Raw genomic sequence first — 23440 nt, 5'->3', positions numbered from 1 at the left:
GGTCTAATTTTTACCCGCCCTTTTTGTATTCTACCATAAAATTTCGTCGAATATTGTGTTTACTGAAGGCGGGACACTGTTTGATCCCAGAAAAAAAGCTGTTATTAATTTTTCCCTTGTTCCCTCTTTTAGGTTTTTCTTCTTTTTCCAGCATTTTCTATTCAATTTTTTTCGGAAATTATATGTACATAACAAGATTGTCCCTTACTTTCATATTTATTTGTTTAAAAAAACTTAAATATAAATATTAAGATATTTTTGTATACTACACTGGTCTCCACATAATGTTTTACTGGATTACTTGATCTAATTCAACTCATGCACTTTTTTTTAAGTGGTATAAACAATAGTTATTAACGTAATAAGGCCGATAAACAACAAATAACGGCCGGGCTGAAGTTTGTGATCCGAGGCCATAGCCGAGGATCATAAGCAGCCAAGGCCGTTATTTGTTATCGGCCGTGTTGCGTTCTAGATTTTTCGTCATACTGCAGATTTTTTAGAGCAATAAACACTACTATTTAATAACAAATTTTATTGAACAATAACACAAGTAAGGATAAAAAATACATAATGTCTTATACTAAAATTCATTTTTCATGATAATGAACATGGAAATTAAAAGTGCACTTGTTGTTCTTAGAAATCTGTAATCCTTCCCAGGGATTTACAGATTTTATAGAAGAAGATGATGCTACTGAAGAATGGCAAATATTTGTATCCACTAAAGACACATTATTTTTGGAGCTATCATGAAAAAAGTTGATTTGTTATTTTCATTCTTTTGGAAACTGATTTTTCTATGTAAGTTTCTGCCACTGTTGAAGACTCCCATCCTCCTAGCTCCTTTAGCGATAGTAAATCACCACCATTTTCGGCGAGCATGGTTGCTGATGATCTACGAAATGAATGCCCTGTATAACGTTCTGGATTCTCCAAGTTCAAAAAATTTTGCAATTTTCTGCGGTACGCTCCCGATGGTATGTATACCGACGATTTGCTTAACACACTTGCCTTTCTTGTAACCAATGAAAAATTTTGGATTGTCAAAGTTACGAGGACGCAGGTTGATGTATTTTTTGTATAAACCATAGGCATCAAACGGAAGGCCCGTTTTGGAATAAGAAATTTCCTATCTTTCTTATTTTTAGTATTTCTTAATGAGACAAGAATATTTTTCTCCGAATCTTCGAAATCATCAACTGTGAGTGACCAAAGCTCGCTGCGCCTACAAGCTCCAAGAATACCAAGCACCAATACAATTTTTCGAGTAACCAGGTGTAATCATCGGCATCCAGTAGAAAATTATTTATGTCATTCTCCGACAGAACTTTGGCTTTTTTGGTGAATAACCTTCGTTTTTGCGCCTCAGAAACATGAACAGTTTACCAAATCTATGAACAAATATAATTTAGATGAGTATGATTAAATATCGAAGAATATAATGGCTTTTTACCTTGATATGTCGATGTTTTCATATACTCTCAAACGCAAGCTTCAGCATGGATATCTTTGTCCACAGTGATGTAGGAGAATACATTTCAGACATTCTTTTAGCATAAGCCAGCAATACCGCTTCATTTACGCTGTTTATACTTCTATCCTGCCGCCACTTCAAAAAATTGTCATATTCCTGATGATATCTCTCTCTGGTTATAGTCGGAAGTAAATTTTGAGTAGCCGCAGCCGCTTCTTCCTGTATTTCCAACGGAATTTCTCGCGACATCTCGCTATGGTCTATTTTCCCAATTTTTGAAAAGTCCAACTGACAATAAATAGTCATTGTTGCAGGTGACAGACGTTACGATTACCTTAGAAACTTAACGGCCGCCGGCCGTTATGATAACGTCCGGCGGACGTTATATGCATCTTTTCCATTCTGATTTTGCTTATGTTATAATAATATAACAATATAGTATGACGAAAAATAAATATAATTAGACGTTCTTAGATATCTGTCAAATTTGATATCACAAACATTCCTCTCCTTCGGGAGAGGTTGCCTACGCATTTAACAGAGTGTATTTAAAAAAAATATACAGGGTGTCATTGAAATGGTGTAAAAAGGGGTGGTAGTACTCCTAAAAATAGTAAAAAAAGTTCCTATAAGTATAGGGCGGAAAATGCATATTAAGGGAGTTAGGGACACTGAAAGGGTGAATTTAAAAAACGGTTGTTTTGAACTATGAGTACTATCACCCCATGATTTCTTTTACACCATTTCAATGACACCCTGTATAGTTAAAATTAAATTATTTAAAATTTTAAAAACTTCAAAAAATCTAATTATGAGTCTTGAACCTTACGAGTCCTTTAAACTAAGATTTATTTTTTAAAAAATAGTTTGGATAAAATAACGTACACTTTGTTTCGTGGGGATTTCGAAGTTAAATTTTTATATCGCAATTTTAAGTTACACAAACATTTTTTAATAGCTGTTTGGGGAAATATTGAGCTACTTTTCCTTTTTGCTTAAAAATTTCTACGACACGTCTTGTAAGCGCCTTGGGGTTGTTGAAAGTTAAGATTTTTACGGTTTATTGAAAAACTTTTAATGAGATAAAAGACATCTGTGAGGTATGAGGTTAAGGAACCCTTGCGGAATATGGAAAATATCAGTTTTCCTTTAAATATTATCAATGTCATTTTGGAGAAGCTTCACAACATTTTTCCGTGTAATTACTAACTTTACTTAACTCTTAAACATATAAATAAATTTTCCTTTAGTTATACAGACCGGACCACCGTAGTAGTAACATAGGCAAAACCGGACGAATTAGCGTATACCCGTCTGCCGGATAAAAAGCAGGCGAAAAATGCGATAAAATAAAAATAGGTAGAATTTGTATTTATTCGTGTTTTAATAGCCAAAACGAATACATAGATTCTCGCGACAGTTCTCGTGTAAAATTTATTTTTTAAGTAAAATAATGGATGTTTACGAAGTTCGTGAGAAAATTCAAATTGTAAAATGGTATTTCCAAAATAGGTCTTATCAGGATATACATACAATTTTTCCACAAACTTTTGTAAACAGGCCAATTCCATCTTTACCTACTGTATCAAGAGTTATTAATAATTTTAAAACACATGGGTGCGTGTTCCCACAAAAACACAAAAAGCCTGATGTGTGGATTAATGAAGAACAGGAGTTAAAGCAAGTGTTCATTTGAGCTACCGCGGATCAAAATCCCACGTTTTCAAGTAATCAAATTGCTGAGGTTGTTGTCCTGCCCACAATGCCCGTAGTGTTCACGAATATTTGAACAATACTTTTCCCAACCGTTTAATTAGTAGATATGGAACTATTTTGTGGCCCACTAGATCACCAGATCTTTCTCCCAGTGACTTATTTTTGTGGGGTTATGTAAAATCCAAAGTGTATGGTCATAATAGGGCTAATAATCTGAATGAGCTTCAAGTAAAAATACGAGAGGCTTTCCAAACTATTAGCCCTAATATGTTAGCCAATTTCAGACGGGGATTTTACGACCGCCTAGGCTTCTGTCTAGCACAAGAGGATGGTCTTTTTGAACACTTGCTATAACTTTTTTTTTATTTAGAGTAATATTTTAGTTTTTTTTTGGTTTAGAGAATTTATTTATTTTTAGTTTTGGCTTGTAAACACACTCAAATGATAAATATTTAAGTATTTTCATTTTAAATGTTACCTTAAGTGAAGGTAAACACTTAAAATGAAAATAATAAATACACGGCACTCCTCGCGTGTTCCTAGTATACATATTCCTAGTTTGTCACGACCGACCCGTCCAAGCACAACTGCAACTGCGTACTGCCTGACCAGCCGACTAGCCGGCAGTGAATCTCGGATACGAACGCAAAACGGGTAAAGGTAAATTCGTCCGGCAACTTGCTATGTTACTAGTAGACTGGTCTTCTCTGTATGTACGTAACGATTCTTCTTATAATAGTTATAGGTTACAATGTTTTTCTTTGTCTGTTTAGGAATTGATGATCATCGATTATGTAGACCGTACTCCCACAAGCCTTCAATTAAGTTCAGTACTATCCCTTGGTCTCATACAGACTCAACTTTAGCCAAGTACTTCAAGGAGATGCACGCCTACATGCGTCAATTCAACAAAACCCGAGTACTTGATGGAGTTGCCGCCGTACTATCAGGTGAAATGGACGCATTTATCTACGATGGTACCGTTTTGGATTACTTGACGTCTCAGGATGAGGATTGTAGACTACTTACAGTAAGTACACAGATCAACAAAACTCACCTTCTTAGCAGCACTTAAGGGACATAATAGTCTAAGAGCTGGCTACATAAAAAACCTTATCATCGTTACATGGCTAATTTTTGTGTGAAGTATCCTTTTGTGTAGCTATTATGAAATAGTCATGTCTGCCAGCGCGATCCCGGGGCTAAAAGGGGGGGGCGGCCAATCGAAAGGGTGAAATTTGGACACTAAAAATATTATAAGGTACACGAGTTATACGAGCCCTAACAACTATTATGTTGGGACAAGGTGTTTTTTGCAATAAAAATAGTAATTTGTTAAAACGACTCAATTTATTTTGTTTATTATTCTAAATTCAAACATTACAATATAATCTAGACAATTTTACTACATTTTTATAACTTTGCAAACAAATCACTTTTGATAATAGCTTATTTTGCCAAAATCAAGCCAAATTTGCTGGCAACTATATATTCGGACAGCACAACAAGAAATTTGTTTAATACGGAGTTACATCACCTTTCGCCTTAACGACTGCCTGAACTCTTAATGGCATTGTATTTACCAAAGATTGACATATTTGAGGAGAAAAATGATCCCAAATTTCCTGCAGTTTTGCCCACAAATCAAAAATTGTTCGTTGAGGGTGGTTTCTTAAATATTGCTTCATTTTATGCCACACAGTTTTCTATAACATTGAGGTCCGGACTACTTGCAGGATGGGATAGAACTTTTATATTATTATTACTGAACCAATTTTTAGTTGATTTTGGTGAATGGTACAATGCTCCATCTTGTTGGAAAATATAGTTTTCGTTTGGAAACAATTCTTGAACACTAGGCAAAAGTGAGGTCCCAAGTATATGTTGATATTTTTGGGCGTTAACAGTGCCATCTATAAAATTTAATTTGCCCAAACCTCTTGCTGACATGCAACCCCAAACCATAATCCCCTTAGGAAATTTAACAACCCTCTTTAAGCAATCTTTATGAAAGGCTTCTGCTTTATTTCGTATTATGCGTTTTCGATGATCTCCAACGCAAACATCAAATTTAGACTCATCGCTAAATATGACCTTATTCCAATCATTTTGTGTCCACGATAATTTAGATTTTGCCCAATTGTAGCGATTTTTCTTCTGAATTTCTGTCAGTAGCGGTTTTTCTTTGGCCTAAATGAGAATTTGTATCAATAATCTTCAGGTAATTGATTATCCACACAAAATAAAGTTTACCTTGTAAAACCCCAGACCGCATTTATGGATATATTTTCGGCAACATTTTCTTGATATATTTAATCCAGTTACAGTATTCCATTTGACTGTTACTTCGCGAAGAGTACTTCTTCTCGCAGATTTGCAAATTTTTACTAAATTTCGTAAATCTCTTTGAGATATAAACTTTTGGCCTTCCCGAACTTTTACCTCTAACGTCCACATTGGCAGATTCGCCGTATTTTTTTATTATATTAAAGACCGTGGTTTTTGGAATACTTAAATCATCAGAAATTTTTCGAATTGTTTTTCCCGTACTGTATTGACGGGAATATTTCGCGTAGTTTTTGATTTGTAGCTTTTTCACGGACCATTACTTTGAACTAAATAATTAACAAAATTCAAAATTAAAAAAATTAAAATTACTCACAGTAAGTCTCACTACTCAAAGTATCGAGTCACTTAGAAGCTGTCAATGCTGTAGTAAACAGTTTGCGACATTTGTGACGTGTATAGCAAAGCCGCCTATGATGATATTAATTATTTAAAAATATTTGTCCCAACATTTAGTTGTCAGCAAATTTGTCCTTTTATAAACAAAATCCGCTACTGTAAATATGGATTGATTTACAAATTCATAAAAATATTGTCAAGTTGTTTAGGATATATGGCTATGATTATATTTAAAAAATTAAACATATATTTTTCAGTCATTTTGAAAAACCAGAGCAATAATTCCAAAATATGACCTTGTCCCAACATATAGTTGTTAGGGCTCGTAATTGCGAAAATAGCTTTTATTTATTATTAAGAAACGTGGAAAATTGTTGGCAGCCATTTTTCTGGTCGCTAAAATGCCGACAGACAACGCGAAAGAGGCATGAAATTTCAAAAATGATCTCAAAAATTATTAAAAAATTATATTTGAAGAATGAAAAAAATATGGCATACATGCATGCCGATTGGTGGAATGTCATAGTTATTTATTTTAAAAGCCCTGTGCAAAAGGGCAGACAAAAAAGCTGCAGACAGTTATCAAAAGCGCGATATTACTCTAGCGCTTTCAGGGAACGCTCGCCGCATCGTTCATTTAAGTATAGATAAATCATGTATACGATTATATTATAAATATATTTTTTTATTATTTCAAAACAGATATCATACATTTACTATTCTGCCTCATTATTTGTATCTGACTCATCGTACTGCAGATCCCTGCTCTCACAAACGAGTCTTCCTCTGAGTCGATATCTGCACCGTAAAATTTTTATAGACTCACAGGTATTATGTTTCAATTGATAACGCGGCCAGCGTTTCCTGAAAACGCTTATACAGGGTGAGTCTTAAATAAGTGAAAATACTTTTAAGGGTGATATACTTCGACCCCAGGAACACGTCTAAGATTATTTTTTCGCAAAAAAAGATGTAGAAAATCGTGCATTATTTTTAAATTTCCCTGTATATTTTAGGAAACTTTTTAGAACTGCCTGTTCACCGCAAATTTACGAACGGTATAATTATTTCTTAACCTATGGCTATGACACTAAAATAATGGATGCAAGTACAGAAAAAAACAAGTGTGTCACAAAATTATTTAAAAATAAATCAATTTTTTTAATTCAAACTTGAGTAACTCGGTTATTTTGGACTTATTTGGAAAACCGTCAAAAGAAAATATGTTTCTTTTATCGAGATCTACCAGCTCTGAAAATATTTGCACTTATTCAAGATTCACCCTGTAAAGTAATATCGCGTTTTATATAAGTGTCTACCGCTGATTGAGCTACGATTTTTTTGTTTGTCCTTTTGCATACGGCTTTTTAAATAAATAAACATGACATTCCACCAATCGACATGCATGTAGGCGATGATTTTTTTGTCAAATTCCATGCCTCTTTCGGGTTGTCTGTCGGCATTTTAGCCACGAGAAAAATGCCTGTCAACAATTTTACGCGTTTCTTAATAATAAATAAAAGCTATTTTCGCAATTATAACACGTGTACCTTAATAATATTTTTAGTGTCAAAATTTCAGCCAATTGATGAAATATAGCTTATACATCAGAATAAAATATAGGCCATAATTTATAAAGATAATATAAAAAAGATAAAAAGATAAATAGCAGGAGAGCAATAAAATATCACACTATTCGGTTAAACATTATCAAACGACTATCTTTATTCATGGACTATCAATTACAACTAGACACACATAATAGCAACTTTCAAATATTGCCACTAGGTGCTATAATAAATATTACTCTTTATATCTATATATACAATAAAAATCATTATTTATTTATTTATTATTATATTAGAAAAATTCGAATTTTATGCGGACGAAGTCGCAGGAAAAACTAATATCTATACTAATATACAGGCTGTCCCAGAAATAAGTGCAAATATTTTAAGGGATGATAGAGCTGGTCAAAAGAAACATTTTTTCTCTTTACTGTTTTTCAAATAAGTTCAAAATAACCGAGTTATTTTACTTTGAAAATTTCCAAAAAAAATCATTTTTTGCTAAAATTTTGAGAACCACTGGATCTTTTCTGGATTTTCTTTCATCTAAATTTAAGCTACTACCTATGTTGCCATATTATCAAGAAATTATGTTTTTTAACTTAAAATTAAAAAAAAATCCAAATTTTTTTTCAAAAAGTTCCAAATTTTCAATTTTTTTTTTGCAAAAAATACCTCATGGGCGTGTTTCTGAGGCCGAAATATACTACTAGTTAAAATATTTGCACTTATTTTTGGGACACCCTGTATAAAATCCTTATGTGACTGACTCACTGATTAATCACGATCCTGCTCAATCAAACCACTCAACGTAAAAAGCTCAATTTTGGCATACAGGTTGATTCTAGGGTGTAGAGGTTCGATAAGAAGGGATTTTTCGAAATTCCTGTTCCAAAAGGGTGAAACCATCCCTCAAATATTACAATATTTTTTATTTAAAAAACGGTCAAGTTTCTGAAAAAACGCTTAAACACGTATATTTTATTTTGTTTTTTTTTACATATTTCAAGATTTTTTTAAAATGTATACAGGGTGTTTCGAAAAATCTGGTCATTGATTAATCACGATCCTGCTTAAAGCGCTTGACGTAAAAAGCTGATTTTTGGAAAATGGATTGATTTTAGGGTGAAGAGGTTCGATAAGAAGGGATTTTTCGAAACTCGAATTCTAAGGGGGTGAAACCACCCCTCAAATATTAGAATATTTTTTATTTAAAAACCGGTGAGTTTTTCGGAAAAACTCTTAAACACGTATATTTTATTTTGTTGTTTTACATATTTTAAAAATTTTTAAAAATTTATACAGGGTGTTTCACAAAATATGACCATTGAGTAATCACGATTCTGCTTAAACTGCTTGACGTTTAAAGCTGATTTTTGGCAAACGGATTGACTGTGGGGTGTAGAGGTTCGATAAGGAGGGGTTTCTCGAATCTCAAACTCCAAGAGGGTGAAAACGCCCTTCAAATATTACAATATTTGTTATTTAAAAAACGGTTAGTCTTTCGGGAAAACGCTTGGACAAGCATAATTTATTTAGTTTTCTACATATTTTGAAATTTTTTAAAAACTCATACAGGGTGTTCCAAAAAGTTGGGTAATTTCTTAACCACGATTCTGCTAAACTGCTTGACGCAAAAAGCTTATTTTTGGCAAACGGATTTTTCGAAAGTCAAATTCCAACGAGATGAAAGTACCCCTCAAATATTACCAAGTTATATAATAATATCGCCATATTGGTTTTTCTCATGCTGACATAAATGTGAGAAAAATTGATATTAATATAATATTAATTTTTCTCACATTTATAATATAAATAATTAATTCGATTCGAACGAAGTTGCGGGTTACACGCTGGTAATTATATAAAATTTCACATAATCAATATAATGGATGGTAAATATTAGCAAAAACCCACCAACTCTTTTCTAAAACATTGTACCTGAAACGTTACGATATGTAGACGTTACCCATCATCAGGAAGACCCTCCTTTGCGCTATAAAAATTTAAATTCGACTGTATCCCGAACATGTGTAACGTGGTCTTTTTACTTCGCTGTATTCTGTGTAACCGGAATTTTTCCATCAAAGAGAGCGTGTATGCATTTTAAAATTTTAGACGACAATCTAAACTAAAATTGGATTTTTGCGATGTTTCAAGCTTACGGAATCGACTATATTCAAAAATGGGACGGAATTTTGGGCCAATATGATCAAAATTTTGCTCGATATTGTCGGAAAAATATTTTATAGGTGTTTTATAAGGTGTCCTTTAAGTGTTTTGCTCTCATTGCAGATAATATAACTGTTATAGATTATTACAAATTTAAATAAAAGCTTATAGTACGAGAGCTAGCAACGTCGGAACAACAAATATTTTAAGACGTCTGGCTCTTTGATATATCTTTTACTATGCTCTCTAGAACAGCATGCGGCCCGTCTGGCTGCCGGTAAACGTTGCGTTCCCTACTGCGCATTGAAAGAAGATCCTAAATTTTTATTAGTCCTTTAAATTCTACTATTGAATATAAATCGAACGTGTCTCCATAGCTCAGTGCGTAGATTTCCGACCACGAACCGATGATACACAGTTCGAATCCGGGTCAGGGCAAAGACTTTTTTATTTTATTTTCGTTTATATTCTGATAGTAAAGTATTAAATATGTGTTTTTTTTAATTACCAGAATTATTTAATACTTTACTATCAGAATATAAACGAAAATAAAATAAAAATGTCTTTGACCTGACCCGGATTCGAACTCTGAATCATCGCACAGTGCTTCGAACATATGGCTCTAGAGGACAAAAATCCAAAACTTCTCTTTTATAGTAGGCAATTTATTCAAACTAGGTTTATTTGACACAAATGATGAGTACTCTCATTGTACTAAATGATGATGTTCTTAGTCCCACGTTTATGAAAAAAATCTTATAAATAATAAAAATGTTGGAGCTGTGTTCCATCTAAGGAAATAATAATTTATAGTATGAAAACGGTGAAGTATTAAATGTGTGATAAAAAGAATTGAAATAACATTAGAACATGATTCCTACAATATAAGCCTAATATAAGATAAAAATGTTTTTCTTTAATGAAAAAGAAACATTAATGTTATATTTAATTAAAAAAAAAACTTAAGATACTATAAATTTACTTTAGGACAACAAAATGCATAGATCGTAACTACTCTGATTCAGAAGAATCACTGCTGACAGAATCTTCCCAAATTTATAGTATCCAAATCACAGGTAGATGAAGTATCCTCACATATAAGATATTTCTGTACATCATTTTCTAATAAGTTAATTTTTCGCGTTGTTACTGTTCTGCTTGCTGGTATGAGGGGTTCGGATATTAATAGTTACCTCTTTAATAGACCATGTCCATATATTATTTTTTCCTTTTCTTGGGTATGAGGTTTTATAATAAATTGAAAGTTGGAAAATTTTTATGCGACGTTTCGCTCCAACTTAGTGGGCTTTTTCAGGCACAAGTGGTGTCTCATTTGACTGGAAGGTTCATCAATATCCAATAAAGAACACATTTTTTGAAATACAAATAATTTTGAGTTCTTGTCCTTATGATCAAGCCAAGTATTAACCAGATCGGCATTGCTTATCAATTTTACTCTATCTGAAAAGTATTATAAAATAAAGTTCGTCGCAAGCAGACGCAGGTGAACTATACAAAAATTAAAAGTGTATGAATATGACAACACATATATTCAATAAATACGATATGTTTTGATATGTTTTTTAAATGCCTTTTGAAGTTTGAAAACGTAAAATTTTTATACCCATTTAAGAATCATCTTAAAAAATAAATAAAAACTAAACAATCTCGAACTTGTTTAGAAATAAATTTAAAGTACATACCTTGTTTAACAATATCCATAGTGGCTTTCAATTAAGTACGTACCGTTTACTCCATAATATACAGAACTACTATGAATGTTATTCTTTTCACTGATAAGATAATGATCGCAAAATTTATTTTTAGTGAAAATATTTGCTTACAAAAAACGCTGTTTATGAAAAATAATATACAGGATGGTTGAACATTGCTATAAGTATAAAATTATATATTCAGATATTAGTAAATTTTAACTTTTTTTTCGATTTTTGTCCATGGGACGAAGCACTGTGCATCGGTTCGTGGTCGGAAACTCTACGCACTGCGCTATGGAGACATGTTCGATTTATATTCAATACTAGAATTTATAGGATTAAATTAATAAAAAATATAGGATCTTCTTCCAATGCGCAGTAGTGAATGCAACGGGTATCTGCAGCCAGACGGGCCGCATGCTCTTCCAGAGAGCATAGTAAAAGATATATCAAAGAGCCAGACGTCTTAAAATACTTTCTCGAAAACGTTGCTAGCTCTTAGACTATTAGTATTCAGTTCTTTCGAAAATACTATACAGGGTGGTACGAACTGTATTCAAATAACTTCGGCAGCATATTCTGCAAATAAAAATAAATAAAAAAATTCGTATAAATGTGTGTCCTAAAATGTTGATTTTCAGAGATACAGGGTGTAAAATTTCTTTTTATTTGGATTTCTTCCAAATAATTTCTCGACTAACTTCGATATTAGGATGAAAATTGACGTCTGGGAGTTTTTTGATACGACAAAAAAATTTATTTTGATGTCAATATGACTCCTACTTGTAGAGAGCGCCACCTACATATTTTTTAACTGGTTTGAAGATTAAAAACTTTTTATCCGTACCTGTATAACACCACTGAGTAAAAAATATACATTTGGGGCGTTTTTTTATGTAAAAAACACGTCTCTTGGTAAAAATCTGTCATCATGGACATAAATTAAACATGTTGACTAAATAGTTATCAGACGAAAGAAAATGTGTAGTATATTCTTCATAAGTAAACCAACTACACACTAGAGTGCGAATTAATTTTACACTTAAACTAGCGTGTACCCGCGACTTCGTTCGCGTCGAATTAATAATTTGTAATGGTGATGATAAAGCAAAGCAAGAATTTCCATTAACATACAAACTGGATAAAATTTTCTAACATTTGCCAAAAATAAGCTTTAAACGTCGAGCAGTTTAAGCAGAATCGTGGTTAATCAATTACTCAACTTTTTGGAACACCCTATATGATTTTTTAAAAAATTTCAAAATATGTAAAAAAAACAAAATATATTATGCGTGTCTAAGCGTTTTCCCGAAAGACTAAGCGTTTTTTAAATAACAAATATTGTAATATTTGAGGGGCGTTCTCACCCTCTTGGAATTTGAGATTCGAGAAACCCCCCCTTATCGAACCTCTACACCCCACAGTCAATCCGCTTGCCAAAAATCAGCTTTAAACGATCCCCTTATCATTCGAGTTTCGAAAAATCCTTTGTTATCGAACCTCTGCACCCTAAAGTCAATCCGTTTTCCAAAAATCAGCTTTTTACGTCAAGGGCTTTAAGCAGGATCGTTATTAATCAATGACCAGATTTTTCAAAACACCCTGTATACATTTTTAAAAAATCTTATAATATTCTGAAAATTTTTCAGAATAAATAAATACCTAAATATTAAAACTTAATAACGTACTGAAACATACAGCGCCATAATATCTCGACCTCCACCCGTTATGCTCGTAACAGTTTGAAAATCAATATATCTAAAACAACTGATGCGTTATTCTTCAACCTGTTTCGAACCTCCATCGACCATCGACCGATGCAGCAGCGTTACTTTCCCACTCCGATTATCTCGACCACCGCTTTGTTATGCTCGTAACAGGTTAAAAACAACATATCTGAAATTACTGCTTATTTTCAATACGTTATTCTCCAACCCGTTGCGAGCCTCCATCGACAATCGACCGATACAGCAGCGTTTCTTTCCCACTCCTGTTATCTCGACCGCGAGGCGTTATGCCCGCAACTGTTTCAAAAAAGCTGCTTCTTTTATACCCTATTATTTTTAAGCTGTTGCAAGCCCAACACGACCATCGACGGCATCGACCGATGCAGCTACGTTCGCTGTAAGGCATACCCCACTCCGTTGTCCGTTGTGTCTCGCCGCCTGTATCGATGGTTGTCGAAATAACATGTTTTGATGTTTTCCATCCATACTAGTTGTTTTTTGGAATTGCCGACTTCGTTTCACGAACGGTCGATCTCTACGTGTCGTAATTTTATATCTGTTAATTTTTAAAAGTAGTAACGGTTGCATGTTATTTGTAAATAATTGTTTTAAAATAACATATAGTTAAATAACAACCCATCACTAGTCGCGACAATATATTTTTCACTCTGTTTTATACAGGTACGCACGAGAAAGTTATTACTCTACAAAACCAAAGAAACCAAACGAGAAGTTATTACTCTACAAAACAGTTAAAACACATGTAGATGGCGCCCCCTACAAATAGGAGTCATATTGACATCAAAATCAAATTTTTCATGTCAAAAAAGCCAGACACCAATTTTCATCCAAATATTGACGTTACTTCACAAATTATTTGGAAAAAATCGAAATAAAAATGAAAGTTCTACACCCTCTATCTCCGAAACTGAGCATTTTAAGACATACATTTATACGAACTTTTTTACTTATTTTTATCTGCAGAATATGCTGCCAAAGTTATTTCCGGAATACAGTCCGGAATATCCTATATATTTCACTTAGTTACTTTAAAATAATAAATTTTGTAGTTTATATTTCTACAAATTTTATTACAAATCATAAAATAGTAACCAAGCTCCATTTAAAGTGCCCTTTCTCATATCGACTTTCTTCATTTTATTAGAGTGGTTCTGATAATCTGAACAATTTAAAAAGCTTGACCTATTTCTGAACGACTCCTCTGCACCAATGGAATCATATATAAAACGATAGTATTTTAGAAACTTCCTCTGGCAGAAATTACATTTCCAGTTCAATATGTTAGAAACGAGATACAAGGAAGTTGTAAGTTTGCAGGAAATAAAATCGGTCATAGATAAATATGATGTTCGATTTATATATATTTATATACTGCAACTATGTCTGAAGAGTCAGAAGGCAAGATTTAATAAATTAAAAATAAATACGAAACCAAAAGATTTTAATGAGAAAAAACTTTATACTATATGCGACAGGTCAAAAGATTGTTATCAGATTATATTTTTCAGCCTCGAACTCGGGACACCCTGTATAGTAAACAAGTTTATAGGATTTTATTTATATAAATATACAGGGTGATCCGAACTGTATTCCGGAAACTTCGGTATCATATTGTGTAGATAAAAAATTTGCGCCGGGAGGCACGTATAGCCGCCCATACTAAAATATGTTAATAAAAAGTTGTTAGGCAGTTCTTTTAGTTTCAAAGTAAAGGAATTTTTCCAATTTTTTTTATCTCAAAAACTGCGACTTTGACTGATTTTGATGTTATTACAAATTTTGTTGCAAATATTATTCCTAATCTTAAATTGAAAACCGCGTTTCGCTAGCTACTATAATTTTGGAGTTACGATTTTTTAAAATTTTTATTTTTTTGATTCTAAGTATTTCGAGAACCATTGTTCGTTGCGATTTTAACTAAGAGGTCCTTTTTACGCAAAAAACGTTGTAAATGTATATTTTATATTCAGTAGTTTTATACAGGTGCGGACGAAAAGTTATTACTCTTCAAACAAGTAAAAAATATGTAGGGGGCACCCTGTACAATTAGGAGTCATATTGACATCAAAATCAAATTTTCCATGTCAAAAAACTCTCACACACTAATTTTCATCCAAATATTGATGTTACTTTAGAAATTATTTGGAAAAAATCGAAATAAAAATGAAACTTTTACTTATTTTTATCTGCAGAATATGCTGCCGAAGTTCCGGAATATAGTTCGGACCACCCTGTATAAAAGCAAATTGTTTCAGGTGGGTTCTTGGTACGCAATGACGGGGTACGGATTGGCATTTCCCAGAAACTCGAAATACTTGAAAATGTTCAACAAGAGACTGTTAGATTTCCGTGAAAATGGTGACTTGGAACGACTAAGAAGGTACTGGATGACTGGTGTTTGCAGACCAGGAAAACAGGTAAAATTACTAAGGAACACTATCTACTTATTTGTTAAAACATACTCATTATGACAATTTATAGCAACTCTAAATATCTAACCAAAAGAGCTTAAAAAAATACAATTAAAAAAATACACCAAAACATTTAAAGATCGTACATATTATAGTTACTCAATTTACATATATTTAATTTTATCTTCAAATATTTAGTTAGATTAGTTAAATTTAGTAAATTGTGCATAATTTATCTAATTGTGAGACGCATTTCCTTTTTAGGAACATAAAAGTTCGGATCCCTTGGCTTTAGAACAGTTCTTATCGGCTTTCCTACTCCTAATGGCCGGTATACTTCTGGCAGCATTGCTGCTTTTCCTAGAGCATCTGTACTTCAAATACATCAGAAAACACTTGGCCAAAACAGACAGAGGAGGATGCTGTGCTCTCATCAGTTTGTCAATGGGCAAAAGCCTCACTTTTAGAGGTAACTTCAACATAATTATTTTTAATTATATGCGGTAATATTTTCTAGCATACATTTATAAGCATTAACAAAATAACATACATTTGGAATTTAGTATTTTATTAATATAATTTTATACGATCTAAAAATATTGGCACACATTAATAGTTATTTTTTATACAAGACGATAAAATGTTATTTTATCGCCGACCGGAAAGATTTCGGTAGGCGATAATGCAATTTTATCGTCGTGTATAAAACAATATTTTTACCACAGCGAGTTACATTTTGAAAAATATTCCGAAATTATTATTTCAAGGAATTTATTACGAGTAGAAAAAATATTGTGCTGGGTTGGCGTTGGTTTTTTGATCTATGTAATTTGACAAATAAATAAAGCTGTCCCTTTAGTTGTCAATTTTGAGTCAATATTTTTTAATTCTCTTTCGTATCGATTGCTGATTGAATTGGAGCCAGAAATGGCCCAAAACGAAATAAGTAAATTACCCACAGATACTCAAACGCCATATTCAAACTACTTCCATTTAAATCCTGAATTACTTATGAAAAGGAATACAAAAATTTAAAAAAATGGAAGCAATTAAAAAACGTGCGAGAAGATATAAAGTTTTTAACCTATCCTCGCGGTTAAAATACTATTTTATCTACTATTTTTGATAGATATAAGGCAACAGTTGCTATGGAAAAGAAATATTTATTTTACTACAATATTTTATTTTTTAACAATCCGATAGGCGCGTATTTTAGAAAAACTTAAACGTATTATAAAAAAGGACCCGAACGTAACACGTTTTTAGTATACAAAATAAAAAAATATAACTTTACCAACTCACAAAAACTAAATCATACCTAACATATTATAATAAAATAAACCAAACAGAACCTTTTTTCAAAAAATATATTTTTAAACACCGGAAGAAGGTGAAATTATCGTCTAAATGTAAATTTTATATGCTCTTTTTAGTTAATTTCATCAATTATATTTTTGAGCTTAGAGAAACCCAATTTTAGGCAAATTTGACGTTCATTTTTTACAATACTCTCTGCCATAGAGAGGTCTGTATGTTTGAAAATCCATCAATATCTCGCAGTCAGTTTTTTCTCTCAACTTAAAAAAAAATATTTTTCTCTCTTCCTGTTTTAGTTCCGTGCATTTCCGCAGTCAATTTTTCTTCCACTGACACACTATTAACGCATACCTAGAGATTTTTCAGGCGTTTTTTCATGGGAAAAATGCAAAGTTCCTGCCGGCTGATCGATGGAAAATCCATGTCAAATTATTTTTCCGTTAAAAAATTTCTTGCAGTGAAATAGAAAAACGAAAAAAGATTTCTCTATCATATTTATTTTTAGTTAATAGTGTTCTGCGGGGAGACTCAAAAAATATCAAATAAACTGTTATTATTATTTTACACTTTATAAAAATATTTTTCAACCAGATTTTCAACCAATATTATTTTATTGACACTATTAAGGCAAAGAAGTTGTAAAAAAAAACTATAGTTCATACCAATTAAACTCATAGTCACGTGATAATAAACTAAATAACCTTAACCGGCACAGCGTTGCCCACTTTTACATATTTTCTTTTAATCAAAATATTTTAGGAAACAAAAATAAATTAATTAGTAATATACGGGGTGGTCCGAATTGTATTCCGGAAACTTCGGCAGCATAAAATAGGTAAAAAAGTTAGTATAAATGTATGTCCTAAAATGCTTAGTTTTGGAGATACAGGGTGTAGAAACTTCATTTTTATTTCGATTTTTTACAAATAATTTCCGAATTAACGTCAATATTTAGATGAAAATTGGTGTGTGGGAGTTTTTTGACATGAGGAATTTGATTTTGATGTCAATATGAGTCCTACTGGTAGAGGGCGCCACCTACATGTGTTTTAACTGTTTTGAAGCGTAATAACTTTTTGTCCGTACCTGTATAAAACTACCGAGGGAAAAAATATACATCTCTGTGATTTTTTGCGTAAAAAATATCTCTTTGTAAAAATCGCTACGAGCAACAGTTCTGAAGATATTTAGAATGGGAATAGTCAATACATGCTACTATTGACGAAAAATAAACACGCGTTGAGGGGATAGTTATTTCACTGAAATAATAAATTTAGGAAATTTTAATTTTTTTAAATTAATCATATTTTTTCTGCAAAAAAATTATGATAAAACAGTTTCTGTTGAACTTTTAGCACGAAAACATTTCAAATTTATGATTTCAGTCTAATAACTATTGAGTCAACATGTTTAATTTATGTCAGTGATGACAGGTATTGATAATTTAGATTACAAATATCTCGAAAACCATTACTCGTAGCGATTTTTAACAAGAGACTTTTTTTACGTAAAAAGCGTCGTAAATGTATATTTTTTTACTCAGTAGTTTTATACAGGTACAGACGAAAAGTTATTACTCTTCAAACCAGTTAAAAAATTTGTAGGTGGTGCCCTCTACAAGTAGGAGCCATATTGACATCAAAATCAAATTTCTCGAATCACAAAACTCCCAGGCATCAATTTTCATCCAAATATTAACGTTATTTCATAAATTATTTGGAAAAAATTGAAATAAAAATGAAACTTCTACACCCTGTATTTCCAAAACTAAGCAATTTAAGACATACATTTATACGAACTTTTTTACTTATTTTTATCTGCAGAATATGCTGCCGAAGTTTCCGGAATACAATTGGGACCACCCTGTATAAACAGTTATTAAAACAGAAGGAAAAAATTTAATCGGCAAGCCCTCAACAAACTCGTAACCGTATACACCAATGTACACTGTTGTAGACATTCACACTCACACACAACAAACAAACCTACATCAGTGTACACTAGTGTAACTGCCTTCCAGCATCATTAGTACGGTAAGGAATCAGCAAGCGATGACAACGATCCCAAAAAATATAAACCAGGAAGCAAACGATGCACAGGAGTTACCGTTAGCACTACCGTTTCGGAGTTACGGGGTGTTTTTCAAAAATATGCATTTTTAACAAATCGCTGTAACTTTTTTGTCATGGAAAATTTTGTTTTTTTATGAAAACACACCTTTTTACGTAGAATTTAATGGTTTTGATTTTTTACATGGGACACCCTGTACATTTTTAATTTATTGAAAAAAATTTAACCAAACCAAACCAAAAATATAACACACTTGATATTTTGCTCGATTCCTCTTCGAGATATAGAGTATATAAAAATTCGCCCTCTTTAAATAAGTAGGCTTTGAACGGCACCGGCTGTAATGCAAAAAAATTCTAGCTGTGAGCATCAATTAAAACGAAAATAATATTTGCTATGAGAGATGGAGAATTTTATAACAATTTAAAATATATTTAACCAACATCAACACATTTAAACTATATCTAATAAAAATAAAACTAAATAGCAAACCAAGACATAGATTTTGCTACAGGTGTTCGGCATATCGGCCGTCTTTATGGACAGACGGGTCAGTTTTTGAACATTTCTCGCGGAATTCATTAACTCAGTGGGAATGAAAGATACCCTCTCATAACTGCTAAGTATTTTTAATTCTTGTCTAGATTATATGAAAGAATAAGGAACCTTTATTCTTCCGCAAATATATCCATAGGATTAGATCCATGGGCACTAAGTTAGGCGGCCTCGACGGCCAATGGCTGGGATCTTGGTTAGCTATTCAATTATTCTTGAAATTGGCTGCAAAAATTTGCTGATAATTTCAGCGTTCAGAGGCGGTGCGTCGTCTTGCTGGAAATATAACGTTTTCGAGTTCCATTAAGGGCATATCATCAATAAGGGGTCCAAAGCCTACTGTTAAAAGTGGCGAACTTTTAAAAATTCAGTATTTCGAAGGGGACTATAACGAAATATCAAGTGTGCTATATTTTTGGAAAGGCAACTTTAAATTCTTTTCAGTTAATTAAAAATATAGAGGGTGTCCCAAATAAAAAATCAATTTTTCTGTTGATAACTCTTAAATTATTAATTTAAAAAAAATTATACTTAAACCATTAAATTCTACGTTAAAAGGTGCTTTGGAAATGTTTTCATAGAAATACAAAATTTTTCATAGCAAAAAAGTTACAGCGATTTGTTAAAAATGCACATTTTTGGAAAACACCCCGTAACTCCGAAACGGTAACAGATATCGATGTACGGTTTTCACCATCATGTTTTTGATAAAAATTGAGCTCCAGACACCGATATTAGTTTTCGTCTATCTCCTATAGAAAAGGGTGTTTTCATTTAAAAGCGTCGAATTTGACCCACACTGTACATTGGTGTGTACGGTTACGAGTTTGTTGAGGGCTTGCGAATCAAATTTTTTCCTTCTGTTTTTATATATTCCCCTCACTATTTCAATTTTTATTTCGTTTTAAACAGTTATTATTTACATCAACAAAACTCGCTTTCTTAACAGCTTTCCCGTTCAAAATATTCTAATAAGGTTGCGATGAGTTTTTTACGGCTATTAAGCTATCTTGTAAATTTCGCACTAAAAGAGGTTCTAAAAAGAACAATGTTCGAATGCAAGGTCTGCTAGTAAAAACGTTTAAGCTTAAATTATCACAACACAATTCATTTAAACCAAAAACACAACTAAAATTTCAAAACGAATGTCTGTCAAGAAATAAATAATGTGGCAACTTGACATTTTTGACAGCAGAGCTACCACCTGAATCCCAGCGGGAAATTTAAATTCCAATTAGCAGCCAGGCACCGAATATATCCATGGTTGGCAACAATGAATTTAAAAATGGCGCCCTCGATTACGCAACTAAAAGTTTCATTTTTATCGCTTAGATCCTTATGCAAAATTTTATATTCTGTTAGAATACGTCTTAGTTTAAGCTGAAATTTTAAATGTCCAAGGAATATTAGGACATCCTGCCTGTATATCATAATAACGTATATCTTTCAAATTAATATAGCCTTAGATACATACATAAGTCTTAAGAAAATTAAAGTCGTCTTTCAGTAATTTAAGTTTTACGATGGTCTGAACGAGTTACAAGACATAATTACTGCTATAAGTTGACTGAATAAGTCAATTACTTGGAGCTTGGAGGGCTAATTAACTTAAATGTCGATTCTAATGCAATTTGCAACTTTAGATGGACGGCTTATGTTTGTTGACATATAGTATCCTGTTCAACGATTAATTAAACAGCTATTGGGGACGCTGAAGTGCTTCCAAGAGTGCCCATTAAAATAATGAAGTAACTCAAGACGTTGTTAATGCGCTGTAATACAGGAAAAAAGAGCAAAATACTAGTTGATGTAATTGACGGTTTTTAATTTGCAAATTTAATGTCCCTGTTTGAGAAAAAAAACTAATTTTTGAAGTGACTCTTCATTACGTGCGATGGGAGTAAGCTTCATCTTCTTCCTATAGTACCACCTTCTAATGAAAGTTGGCAACAATCGCGGCGAAACACTCTCTGTCCTGTGCAGCTCGAAACAGTTCGTGTGAGTTCAGTCCAGTCCAGTCTCGTAAGTTTTTCAACCAAGAGTGCTTCCGTCTCCGAAGTCCTCTTTTGCCTTCTACCTTTCCTTCTAAAATCAACTTCAGAAGCTTTGCTCTGCTATTGCGCATGACATGGCCCAGGTATGCTGTCTTTCGTTTTTTTTTATATTTGCAAGTAATTCCCTTTCCTTGTTAAGCCTCCCAAGAACCTCTTCATTGCGTATATGATCTGTCCAGGATATTTTCAAGAAAGTCTTCTGTAGATTTTTCACATTTCAAAAGCTTCCATCCGTCTTATGGTGTTCATTTTACTCGTCCATGTGTCACGGCCGCACAGTGGGGTATTTGACACAGATAGTTGATCGAACTTTTTTTATGTAGACCTTATATAAATTATTGCTGTTTTCAATTAAAGAGGAAATAATATGAACAAAATAAAGGATAATTCGTCGATTCTAAAAAAAGAAAGAAAAATCACAGTTCCAGTGTTTCCACGGTCAATGCCACTAATGCCAGTAGTAATATCGCAACTAATACTACTAATGCTACGACTGATCCGCGAGCAATGCCGATACCACTAAAGTCGCTACTAATGCCAAATTGTGCTATACTGCTAATGGCACTAATGCGATCGCTTTGTACACAACAATGCCATCGCGGTTTACACCTCGCATTAGTATATCACTGATTGACAAATTAGAGGAAGCTAAGAATGTTTTTCTCATTTTATCAGCAAAGTAGCAAAAAGTCGCAGTATTTTATTTTACTGTATGAAATCCCAATGTTTACTAAGTAAAACGTATATAGACAATATGCTGAATTTTTCGAAATGCGCAACTAAATCTCTAAGTAATCCTTTTTGTAGAATACATACCTGCAGCTTGCTGAGCCATTTTCAATCAAAACAATAATATAAACGTAAAAAGAGCACAAGAACAACAAAAATTTATAATTTTAAACATAAAATTTAGCCATTTACCTCTTATCTGTGAGAAGTAACAACTTTGACGTTTTACCCCAGTGCAGTTATGACATTCACGATGTTGAAATTGCAAAATTTTTTAGAAAGCTGCGACTATTGAAAATAGTTAGCCTTAGTAACCCTTATTAACATACTAAAAGTCCCCATTTGTCCGGTGTGTGCGTCATCAAAAAAAAATCGGCCGCTATCTTAAATTTTGGTACTTTTTGGGAAAACATGTAAATAACTCGAAAACGGTACGTTTTAGCGAAAAACTTTAAGAGGTAAAAATTGAAGAGAATTAAAAAATCTATCAGATTCATTAAAAACTAATTTAGTTTCGCAGCGAAGGTTCATCTTATGCAATTTTAAATCTGGAAATATTCTAGATTCAAGCATTCGCGAAGCAAAAATCGTAGAGAGTGTAAAATTTTATTTAATAGGTTACTTTTTTACGTTTTTATTTTAATGAAAATAAATATTAAAAAACACGTCATTAAAGTCTGGAATTTGTTTGTAGATAACTCCATTATATGCAATGAATCGTTTATTATTTTGTCTCTGATCAGAAGAGAGTTGCTGTAAAAGGGAAGGGTTTAAGGACATTAGCTAAGGCCAGTCTAGAACGGGATGACAGGAAAATTGCGTGTTTTAAAAATATTGCAGAAACATTTCTACATAAAAAATGCAGACAGAACTATACAAGAAAATCTAGTATAGAAGCTGACAAAAAGAAAATAAAATCCAGCTTAGAAAAGGATTCTTTGAATTTGAGAAGCGCTGCAGAAGAATTTCAACAATTGCAACAATGCTTATTTTGTGTAAAAAAATGTGAGAAAAAAACTGCTAATAGAAAAAAGTTTTCTTGTATAATTACTATTGAAATCAAAACCAAAATCTTGCGATGCTGTGAACAAAGGAATGACGAATGGGCTCAAAATATTCGATGAAGAATAGAAACAGAGTGCGATCTAGTAGCTTGTGAAGCGAGGTATCATAGTGACTGTTATGCAACTTTTTCTATGTTGACGACTGATAACAAAAATTCT

General features: G+C 32.6%; 1 protein-coding gene across 1 annotated transcript in view; it reads left to right on the top strand.

Annotated features, from left to right (window-relative positions):
- Positions 1 to 23440, top strand: part of LOC115889906 (glutamate receptor ionotropic, NMDA 2B) — a 285735-nt gene that overhangs the window by 238441 nt on the left and 23854 nt on the right. Inside the window, exons 11-13 of the mRNA XM_030909998.1 lie at positions 3967 to 4223; positions 15337 to 15498; positions 15757 to 15961. Coding sequence (XP_030765858.1) covers positions 3967 to 4223; positions 15337 to 15498; positions 15757 to 15961 — 624 coding nt within the window. The remainder of the gene's footprint in view (positions 1 to 3966; positions 4224 to 15336; positions 15499 to 15756; positions 15962 to 23440) is intronic.

Source organism: Sitophilus oryzae, unplaced genomic scaffold, assembly GCF_002938485.1.
Source record: "Sitophilus oryzae breed Bouriz unplaced genomic scaffold, Soryzae_2.0 scaffold_857_pilon_pilon, whole genome shotgun sequence".
In the NCBI taxonomy this organism is placed as follows: Eukaryota; Metazoa; Arthropoda; class Insecta; order Coleoptera; family Curculionidae; genus Sitophilus; species Sitophilus oryzae.
Note: the sequence above shows the minus strand (reverse complement) of the source record. Positions and strands in the feature narration are given on the sequence as shown.